The 11,057-nt window shown below is 44.7% G+C and overlaps 1 protein-coding gene across 2 annotated transcripts; it reads left to right on the forward strand.

Moving 5' to 3' along the window:
* Nucleotides 1–41: 41 nt before the first annotated feature.
* On the forward strand, nucleotides 42–8,230 carry WDR77 (WD repeat domain 77). 2 transcript variants are annotated; one of them, XM_082380389.1, is made up of 10 exons: nucleotides 42–268; nucleotides 530–715; nucleotides 1,556–1,697; nucleotides 1,977–2,026; nucleotides 4,412–4,482; nucleotides 4,619–4,673; nucleotides 5,148–5,219; nucleotides 5,821–5,929; nucleotides 6,462–6,530; nucleotides 7,116–8,230. In XM_082380389.1, the coding sequence occupies exons 1-10, from the start codon at nucleotides 154–156 to the stop codon at nucleotides 7,273–7,275; spliced, it is 1,029 nt and encodes a 342-aa protein (XP_082236515.1). In that variant the 5' UTR covers nucleotides 42–153; the 3' UTR covers nucleotides 7,276–8,230. The 2 variants fall into 2 exon arrangements, with proteins under 2 accessions (XP_082236515.1, XP_082236516.1); XM_082380390.1 differs by lacking the exon at nucleotides 6,462–6,530 and having other exon boundaries at nucleotides 59–268.
* The last annotated feature ends 2,827 nt before the right edge of the window (nucleotides 8,231–11,057 follow it).

Here is an 11,057-nt window from a genome sequence, read left to right on the forward strand (position 1 = left end):
AAAGGAATTGTAGAAGCAATTCTCGCGAGATTTAGAGAGGCTGTAGCCTGGCCAGAGGGGCGGAGGCCTATAGAGGGACCACGTGGTGGCTCGCGGAGCTGAGTCTCCGGCGGGCGTCCAGTTTGGGTCTAGGTTGGAGTTGGAATCGTGGAGATGCGGAAGGAAACTCCGCCCCCGCTAGTGCCCCCGGAGGCCCGGGAGTGGAACCTTCCCCCTAATGCGCCCGCTTGTATGGAGCGGCAGTTGGAGGCTGCGCGGTACCGGTCGGGTGAGCCTAGGTCCTGGGTCTGGGAGTTCCCTCACCCCACCCCGAATGCCCTTTCCCGGGACTAAACCTTCTAGCCTGCCCCCAGCCCCCCGCTTACCCCGCATGCCATCCTCACCCCTGCCTCGCGTCGCTGAGCTCAGTCCCCAGCCGTGCTCGGCGTTCCTGGGCTCCGATCCAGACACGGCCAGCTGGCTGCTGGGCGGTCACCAGGGAGATTAGCCCTTCCACTCCTCACGCGCTGACAGCTTATATCTCCCTTAGATGGGGCGCTTCTGCTCGGGGCTTCTAGCCTGAGTGGCCGCTGCTGGGCTGGCTCCCTCTGGCTTTTCAAGGACCCTTGTGCCGCCCCCAACGAAGGTTTCTGCTCCGCTGGAGTCCAGACGGAGGCCGGAGTGGCTGACCTCACTTGGGTAGGGGACAGAGGTATCCTAGTGGCTTCCGATTCAGGTGAGTCACTTTCTCCTCAACCTTACAGGTGGGATGGAGGCCAGGGGTATAGGTCGGGCTGGGCTCAATTTTTAAAATCCCATACTCAGTGCTTGGGGGAGCTTGAGGGTGTTGGTCCCGAAGGGGAGTAACTGTGTAGGTAGGAAATACCTTTCCCAAGATTCTAAATTGTTTGGTGGAACTTCCTAGCAAAATCCATAACAAAATTAACAAATTAATTGGAACTATTTTTCTTCTCTGTATCCACCCAACCCCAAACCAAGGATAATCTTGATCCTAAAGATGATGCCGAGGCCAATCTGTGCACTTTCCATTTCTTCCCATTTTATTCTTAAATGTCTTTATTCTGCTTTCTTTGCCTTGAATGTCAGACTCAGCAATGGAAGCTTTGACATTAAAAAAAAAAAAAAGAAATCAGAATATGGACGTTGGCAGACATTGCATGGAAGGATAAAGGTGGGACATTAAGGATTGAGCCTCTCTGGCAATTGAGCTTGAACACTCTATATTCAGGGCAGCTATTTGGGGATTTTCTGTACTTAGTCACTGTACAACATATTTTATGTTATTCAACATATTTTTATGACTGTAAGACATTTATTCAAATTGTTCAACAAATACTTTAGTATTAGTATTTAGTATTTAGTACTAAAATACTTTAGTATTTAGTATTTTTAGTGTCCAAATAATTGGGAATATTTAATCGTACGGACTGTGTGCTACTCAGATCATTGGGGAGATTTCCTCCTTGTTTCCTGAGAGCTTAGAATCCTAGAAGCGAATTGCTGTCTTGGCATAATCCAAGCTTGTTTCCCTCACCCTCCTCCCCACCCCCAACAGGTGCTGTTGAATTGTGGGAGCTGGATGAGAATGAGACACTCATTGTCAGCAAGTTCTGCAAGTATGAGCACGATGACATCGTGTCTACAGTCAGTGTCCTGAGCTCTGGCACACAAGCTGTCAGTGGTAGCAAAGACTTCTGGTGGGTCCCTCCTCTCATCGCTCCTGTTTCTGGGCCTCCTTTCGGTGTCTTTAACATCATATTAGCCTCATTAAATACTGTTTTGGGCTCATTATAAGAACCCAGTGACTAATTATGACATGCCTCTAAGGTTTTCTTAGAGATTTTTTGCAATCCACTGTAAAAGTAGGCTGTACCAGAAGTCCAGTAGGCAAAGACATAGGACGTTCTTATTTGAACACACGTTTTTATGTAGGTAGTGTAGGTCAAATTAAGTCTCTGTTTCCTTTTGCTTCTTAGCATCAAAGTTTGGGACCTTGCTCAGCAGATGATTCTGAACTCATACCGAGGTGAGTGCATGTTCTTTCCTTTTCAGTCCTGGCCTTGGCTGTTTTGTTTTTATTCTCCCCTTTGTGCTCTTTGAACTTTGCTTGCATGTTAGTGATATCAATTCTTTGCTCTCCTGCCTGGTACTGTATGTCTTCCAAAACTACGGTCAGGCTCCAATGTCGATTCTAGCCCTTTTCATAATTTCCCTATTTTTTTTTTTATTGACAGCCTCACCACCTTCTTGGTCACCTGAGGCTGAAAATCCCAGTCCTCTTCCACTCCTCCTGTTTCCCACTATCAGTTGGTCCCCAAGTTCTTTGGAGTCTTTTTCCATTTCGTCAGTGACCTTCCATTCCATTTCTTATGCTCCCATTTATTTTCAGGCTTTATCTTGTACAGACGGTGGCACTCATCTCATCGTTCTACCTGTAATCTTTAGTCTTTCATTGGTTTCTTGTGGCTTGCCGGTTAAAATCTCATGTTCATGTCCTGGCATTCAAGCCTTTTTACTGTCACTCCTTCAAGCATACCATGCTATCTAAACCTGATCACAGTAGATCTTTGGCATTCTCCAAGTATAAACCCTGATACTTGTGAATCTTGAACGTTTGAATATTCACCTCCATAAAATCTCGTTTTTTTGGTGAGAACCATCACCTTCTATTAATGTTCCTTTTTCTGCTCACTTTCATTAGCAGCACTAGCAGCTGACTTTATTTTGGGAGCCATTCCTCTTGAAGATACCAAATTTTAATGAAGATAATGTATAGAGCATTAATATGTGTGTGGCTAAGAGATGTAGATATGGGTGATCACTGGTTCCCCCAGTGACTAAGTGCCTTTCTCTGCCAGTTCTAACTTCAAAGTGCGTGATTCAGATATGGGCGAAGCAGAATCATAAACTCATGTATCTCCTGGAGCTTCAGGGTCACTTGCAGATAGTTAGACAATAATGTTAAAATGTCAGTGCTCAAAGTCTGCTATACTTGCCTTTTGTTTCCTAGACTTACGGTATGTTTTTCTGGTCAATGCTAAATAACTTTTTCAGCACTTGTTCCTTTCAGCCTTTTTAATTAGTTCTTTGTGTTTATTCTTATTCCCCCCACTGATTCCAAATTCCTTGAGGGCAGAGGAACCACATATTTTTTTCATCTTTTGTACTCCCCCATGTTGTTTGTCCCAAAGCTTTGCTTTTTTCAAGTGAGCAATACATTACTTTTCCTCGTGTTGGCTTTCCATGGATTCTGTGCAAGGTAGTTTGAGCCCACACTTCTGTCTCAGGGCAGAGCCACATTCAGACTATCTCAGAAAGTCTGGTTAAATCACTTTGGAGAAGGTGGTTTCCACAGCCTGTAATTAACATTTAGCGGAGACCTTTAACATTTTTAGCATGTAGCCCTAAAAGAATTTTGAAAAACTGTACCCTCTCACACATTTTAAAATTAGTATCTAATTTAAATTTAACTAGTTGCAAAGAAAGTTATATCTAGCCATGTCATTTATTGTACACTTTTATAAAATATGTTTGTCAAAATTTTGGATTTGCAGATTAAGCTCATTTAATTTACGTAAAACATCTACCAAATAACCTAACTGCCAAAAACCATATGCACTGTTAAGCCAGTTGGCCAAGTGAGACTTAACTTTCAGTCAGAAAAAGTCTGACTTCATTTTTAAATTCAGATAAGCTTATGAGATGTCCTTATGACAACCACCTGTCATATGTTTCAAAATTCTCATTATTAAAGAGATCAGTCACAGAACCACACTTGTGTTTGTGGTGTGGCTGAGAAAGGCCAGCCTCCTTCACAGAATTTTACTCGGGTGCTCTTTCTTTGTCTCAGGAAAAGCCCCTTTTGTTTCATACCTTAGGGTTTTATACTCCTGAGCATCATGGTAAGGTTTAGGGTGGGTGAGAGGTGTGTATTTCTTCTACACGTGGGAGAAGGGTGACTGTGAGAGTAGAGGTCAGCACTGCTGGCAGATTATAGGCAGCTTCTCAGTTCAATATGGAAGAAGAACACTGGAGAAATTCCCTTAAAACTCTCAGTGTCCAGAACTCCCTCAGAAGTCTTTGTGTGCTACCTGGAGGCATGTGTGCTACTGCTATTCTAGGATGTCTTTACTGTAAATTCCTCTCCTGCATTCAGCTCATTCAGCATTTAATTTATCTTTCATGTCTTTAGTGATTCATTTTCCTCCAAGCCTTTTGAGTTTTTATGAGGATATCAACATTTCCTCTTAGGTTTCATCTAATCCAAAAATCTCACAGAATTTGTAAATTTGCATCATGAGACTAGGCCTATTTCTCACACCCTCCCTCCTACCCCTTCATAATATCTGGTGTGCTTGATAGCAATGCCTGCATCTTCTCTGTCTTATTTCTTGTTCTGTCTCCTTTACAGCTCACTCTGGGCAGGTCACCTGTGTTGCTGCCTCTCCCCACAAGGATTCTGTGTTTCTTTCATGCGGTGAGGTGAGATATAATCTCTTTTTCCCTTCCCACCTCCTAACCGCACTCAGACCCTTTAGACCTAAGTCTAGTGTGGAGGGCTTCTGGCCAGCAGCTGCTTCTTTGGATTGTGAAGCCCTTTTTCTGTTCCTTCTTTTAGGACAATAGAATTTTACTGTGGGATACCCGCTGTCCCAAGCCAGCATCACAGATGGGTGAGTCTGAGAGCCAGTGGTGGGAGGGTGATACTAGGAACCCATGTGGAAGAGGCGTTCCTTGGCCAGAGTCAGAGGCAAAGCTGCCAGATGCCCAGTCCCTGACACAAATGACACAATTGCTTTCTTTCCCACTGAGGCACATTGTGTGCAGTGGGTCCCAAGAAGAAGGGCTGGTTCCTGAAGGGTGGGCAGTAATTTACTTTACATTTCCTGGATGGGCGAACAAAGGGGCCAGAGTTGTTATCTTCATGCTTTGTTTTGAAACTTGCCCGTGACTCACGTCTGGGAGGGGCAGGAGGCTGATGGGTAGATGTAGGTTGTGAGGGTCAAGGATGAGGACAGGACTGCCTTAGCAGGGCTTGGGAAACTGAATAAAGGTGCTCCTGGGATTTCGAGTGACTTCGCCTGAGAAGCTTCGGCTCAGAGCTGGGCTCGGAGTCTTGTTCCAGACCCCTCTTCTCCCCTTTGCAGGCTGCAGTGCCTCTGGCTACCTTCCCGCCTCCCTGGCTTGGCATCCTCAGCAGAGTGAAGTCTTTGTCTTTGGTAAGGCAGCATGTCGAAGTGTGTGTTGGCTCTGGGAAGGGGAGGATGAGCGAGAGAGCTGACTCCGTAATTCGAGACTCTGGCTGCTCAGCCTCATCAGCGCACTCGGGCGCAAGGTGAATTATATTCATGGGGGTGCAGGGAGGTGGGATGATCCAAAAGTGGCTTTAGTTTAGCTTTGGAGAACATGATGATTGTTGTCCTAGTAGATTTGATTCCTGACCGTTTGCTGTGGCTCTTGTATTCATGGCTAGAAGTCAGTGGGCCGCAAAGCAAGTGGATTGCTACATGGAGAATACGCTTGTATAGTAGGGACAGTTGCGTTAACATGGTGATATGGCTGTGTGTATGGTGACATAGTTTATGATAACAATTATGTCATCCATTAATTTAATTTCCACAACCCCCAAATGACCAATTATTCCTACTTTACCAAAGAGGAAACTGATGCTCAGTTTCTCCCCTTGCTCTGTAATGTTTCTCTGTAATGCTCAGAGGGGTTAACTTGTTCAAGATGGAGGACCTAGCATTCAAATCCAGATTTGGCTGAGTCCAAAGCCCGTGCTCGTAACTTCTGTGATGTACTCCCTCTTTCCTTCAGGTGATGAGAATGGGACTGTCTCCCTTGTGGACACCAAGAGTGCAAGCTGTGCCCTCAGCTCAGCTGTGCACTCCCAGTGTGTCACTGGGCTGGTGTTCTCCCCGCACAGGTACTGTTCTTTGTCGTCAAGGGCCTGATGGATATGAATAGGAAGAATGAGGGGGGATGCTTGTGTTTGCGTAGCATTAGCTGATTGGGTAGCTCCTTAAAGCAGGCACTGTTGTAGCTGGGGTTTTGGAATGTGAAAGATCTCAAGACTGTAGTCCATTTTTTGGGTTGTATGGTCTCTGACTGCAAATGGGTAAAATATGGTCTTGTTCCTGCTCAACATCCAAAATGGTTAATATTGTGGGCTTGTAGGGCTGTGTGGTTGGAAAGCCCGTGTTTCTGGATCATCACTGAAGCTACAGGGAGGGGCTAGATGGGATGGTTAGTTGCCAGGATGGCTGTCCACCCTGACTTTGCTCCATTTTCCTCATCTTTCCTTGGAACTTGCACCTAGACTTGACTGGCCTTAACCCAAAGTGGGGATGAAGCCACCTTCTCTGATCATTTTAGAGTGGGCTTTGGGGACTGCCCAGTCAGGTTTTGTCTTGAGACCTGTGGGCTTTATGTTTCCCAACCCCCTCCTTCTCTCCTAGTGCTCCCTTCCTGGCCTCTGTCAGTGAAGACTGCTCCCTTGCTGTGCTGGACTCAGGCCTTTCTGAGGTGTAAGTGTGACGTGGAACCCTGTGATCAGGAATCAGGGAGGGGAGCAACAGGTGGCGGGGGCCTTTTTCTCTTTGGAAAACTGGGTTGTCTCTTTCAAGGAGACTTGGTGATGGAAGCAGGCCGACTGCTGACTGTCTCCCTGTTCTGGGGGCTGACTCACAACCAGCTCTGTCCCTGCTAGAGGAGGAATGTGGTGGTGGGTGTGATTTCTGAGCCTGGCCTTCCAGCTGACTCCCAGAAAGGGACAGTCTACCCTTTTCACACAAAGAACCTCATGTAGGAAATGCAACCTGCTATAGGGTGAAAGGCACCAGACAGAAGATCTGATTGTACTTCCTTCTTTGCCATGAGATGCTGTCTGATACTGGCTCATATCACCACCCTTGGTCTAGCTATCATTTCTTCTATGAAAATAGGGCCCTAGATTGGATGATGAAGTCTTCTGTGGGTAGCTACACCACTATGCTGGTGACTAGGCCATATATATGGTGAAGTGTGCCCTGGGTGTGTTGGGTCTCTTCTTTCCATTTCTGCTTTTTCCTCTGTCTCTTACTATGCCCACACTTTTCTTTGTTCTCTTGTAGGTTTAGAAGCCGAGCCCACAGAGACTTTGTGAGAGATGCTACTTGGTCCCCGCTCAATCACTCCCTTCTTACCACAGTGGGCTGGGACCATCAGGTCATCCACCATATCGTGCCCACAGAACCTCTCCCAGAGCCTGGACCTAAGAGTGTTGCTGAGTAGATTGGATTTCAGACAAAAAGCAAATCCCCAATGAGTATCCACTCCCTTTGCCCCTTCCCTCTCAGTTTGTGAGACAACACAGGAGCCTTTTACAGTATGTTGGTACACCAGATCTGTGCAGTTAATAGGCATTGTCTCTCAGCCTGGGGTAGGCTGGATTCTGGGGTCCTGTAGCCAGGGAAGAAAAACTTCCTTGAACATGGATATGTATGTATTTGAGTGTGTATGTAGATAAATAGTTTTTGTTGATGGGGGGAATAAAAAATCCATCCCGCATCTTTCCCAAGGCCCAATCCCCATTCCCCACCACCCCCCCCAGCGCCCGCCCCAAAGTTAACAAAAGATTTTATGCTTCCCATGTAGCTTTGCATGAGGAATTGGCCATGTCTGTATGAGGTATGGGATGTGGGCATCCCTGGATTCTTGGAAGCAGCTCATAGAGATAGGAGCAATTTTATTTTTTTATAGAGCTTAATTCACCTTTGTCATGGGCTGTGCTTCCATTCACATCCAGCCCAGCTCACCTTGAGGAAGAGCCAGGACACTCACCACGGTTTTGCACATCCCTTGTTATTAAACTGAGCCAGAAGTCCAGTTTCTGGCCGAATAAGAAGTTTGGCTGGTACCTGTGTAATGCCCCCACCCCACCCCCGACCCCCATGGAGTTGTGTATATGAGAGATGAGAGTGTATTTCTGCCATAGATGCCATAAAAGAGTTTCAGGATGGAGAGTTTAAAGGCATTTCAGTTAAAAACTGACACAGACTTGCATAGGAATGTCTGCCACTTTCCCACCTGAAAACAGTCTGGGGCCTGACCTTTTTTGCCTGTGGGCCCCTGTCTCTGGATATAGGAAGCCTGAATGCTATTTTGAGGGACTCTGAAAATTTTAAATACGGCATCAGAGAAAGAATCGGAAGTACCGGTCAGTGAAATAAAAAGTTGATTCATTGTTGGCTTGTCTTTTGAAGCGTGTGTGTCATGTGCCGTTAGACATGCCACTTATGTGAGCCATCAGGGTATCTCTTATAGCCTATTACTTTTTTGTGTGCTTCCCCAACCCCCGAGAGTAGCTAGTTGGAACTTAAGGTAAATATTTGGTTACTTGGTTGGTGGCTACTGCCACATAGAAGTTATGGATCAATTGCTGATTGTATTAAAACTAAATTAAATCAGTTATGTACTTCTGTGCTTTGCAAGTTTCGTTTAGCTAAAATATCATGAAACTGGGGCAGTTTCACGGGCAAAGTATTTGTAAGTAAAGCTTCTGTGTTTCGCCCTTGCTGAGCGTGAGCTCTGTTCTCACAATTACCCTGGAGTGAAAACATGGGAATTTGTTGTCATATGATCTAACTGTCAGGTTTGGGGGGAGGTGGAATCGAAGCCCTCACTGTTCGTAAGTGTAACTTCTTGGGAGGTAATAGGATGTGTTGGTAGAAACACTTAAGTTCTTCCCAGCGGTAAAAGCTTAAAATTTGTGATCACTTAGAGAAAGTGAGGTAGAGGGTGAGGTGGGTAGGAATTAAATTTTCATGGGCATGTTCCTCATGGACTTAAGAATGGTAGAGAGAAAAGTCAGTGAAAGAGATAAGAGTCCAAGGAAATGAATATAATGTGTCAAGGTGGTTAAAATGACATCAGAGAAGGAAAACCTAGAGTTTGAAGAACCATGTTACTTAATGTAAAAAATATTAGTTTAGATTCAGATAGATCTGTGCTGATGCAAGTAATTCACATCTATTTATGATCATCACCAAGACATTTGCAAATGTAATCGAAGTCACAGTAGGAATGACCCTCACAATTGTGATTGAATGTGTCTATTACAGTGAGAAAAAAAAAGATGGTTCAAAATAGAAGGTGACCTCAAAATAATCAGAAATGTAGTATCACATGCAGTGTTGTTTACTAGGCTATTGACTTGGGAGTAGTTTCAGTACAGTGAGCACAGATTTGCTGACCACAGGTGGAAATGGGCTCATTTTGTTTTCTTTGTTTAAAACCATACAAGCATATATTTTGCATTTAATCTCACTGGTTCAAATATCCAAATGCTGGAGTAAGTCCATTTCCCTATCCTCATTGTTCTTACTGTGAAGTCCACTAACCTGACCAACTATATTCCACTGCTGATTTCTGGTGCTCAGAACAACAAACACTGAGGTTGGCTCAAGTACTGTTTCGGGTAGCTGCAGACATCAGGCTGGTTCTCCAGGATCTGTCCTGCCCCACAGGACGGTAGGAGGCTGGTCTTTAATTACCAGCTCTATAGGCATTGCCTGCTGATCCACAGTCGCATTAAGGCAGCAAAATCACCCAAGCTCTGACTGCTCTGGACTCCCAGCCGTTTTCTCTGGGCAGCATTATAGAAAGGGCAGGAGATTGGGAGGGTGGGGGTGGGAGGGTCCCTGTAGTTTATTTTTCAATCACTCAGTTACAGAGGGCTCCAAAACTCTCTTGCCACATCTAGACCCAAAAGTAAAGGGCTCTGATTTGTAAAATGCACATTTCTTGTTGGATTTGGACAGCATGAGCAACGTGCCTTCATATTCTTTGTATTTCCGTAGTTGTTTGACTTAACTGTATCTACAAACTAAAAGAATAGAAAAAAAAAAGTTTGTTCCAAACTATACTTACATAAGCATTTCTTTCAGTAAGACGTGCATCAAATATTTGTATGCATCCTAGGGAAGTTTTAGGGCACCTAAAGAGAGCCAACATACGTGAAAGAAGCTGAAAGAATTCATATCAAATCACCGTTTGTAGCAACTTTCGTACTGCCAATCTTGGGTCACACTGAAATTTAGAATCACTTGTGCAGGGAACTGATTTTGTTTGGAAGAAGGGTAAGGAAGCTCTAGTCTCTATTTTGATGTAATTAAAATCAAGAGTGTCAGCAGTCTATATAGCTTGATTTTGGAAAAGTAAAGTAAGCAGACCAGTTTTGAGCCCCAAACACATTTTCTTATTGAGTTCTCCATCAAAAGTGGGCAGTTGTGGAGTTTTTCATCTTCATTACATGGTTGTAGGACTAGTGCAATCCAGAGAGTGAAGGAGGTGCAAAGATCAGGACAGGAAGCGTTAACTCATTTTAAGTTATAGAGGCATGTTAAGATACAGTCACTGATCCTAAAATCTTTTATCATCTAGAGTAAGGTTTAATGTAGTCCTCAACGTATTCTGGAAACTCTCCTTGTCTTGTAAATGATGTTCTGCTTCTTCAGTATGTAATAGATCGTCAAAATTCAAAAGGTCAGTAAGTAAAGGGTTTCACCCCCAAACACCATCCTTTCAACTTTCTGGTGGGAAAGCCAGTGCTACTGGGTGCAAGTTCCTTCAGTGAATGTAGACATTTCATTGTCACTGTGATGTTGGTTGTCAGATTCTGGTATATTTCACTTTGGGAGGCACCATGTTATAAGCATTAGGAACTTCAAACTAAAATTTTCCACTCCAATGGTAACCCTTATCTAGGATCTCAGCTGAAAGGAATGAAGCTTGTTTGAATCAGAAAATGTACTTTACATGTGTAAGTATATCAGCTTCAAATTCTGCCAGATCTTTAACAAGCAGCTTGTCTCTCACAGAAACCCTCTGATTAGGATAGAAACTGGCTGATGTACAGGCCCCTGACCATTATCCAATGTCAATTTGCCTGGCAGAGTTAGCATTAATGCTACCTTTGACCTCGGCACCTGGAGACACAGGCTGGGTGCCCAACACCATTCCTGGGCCCCTGTTGCGGGCTGTACTTGGCAGGGCCAACGTGGGCCTTGTTTGTT

This window comes from Balaenoptera borealis (genome assembly GCF_965194805.1).
Source record: "Balaenoptera borealis genome assembly, chromosome: 1".
Taxonomy (NCBI): Eukaryota; Metazoa; Chordata; class Mammalia; order Artiodactyla; family Balaenopteridae; genus Balaenoptera; species Balaenoptera borealis.

Coding starts and splice junctions, on each gene's coding strand:
- WDR77 (XM_082380389.1), top strand. CDS start 154: ATGCGGAAGGAAACTCCGCCCCCGCTAGTGCCCCCGGAGGCCCGGGAG. Junction 716..1,555: donor CCTAGTGGCTTCCGATTCAG/GTGAGTCACTTT, acceptor CACCCCCAACAG/GTGCTGTTGAATTGTGGGAG. Junction 5,930..6,461: donor CTGGTGTTCTCCCCGCACAG/GTACTGTTCTTT, acceptor CTTCTCTCCTAG/TGCTCCCTTCCTGGCCTCTG.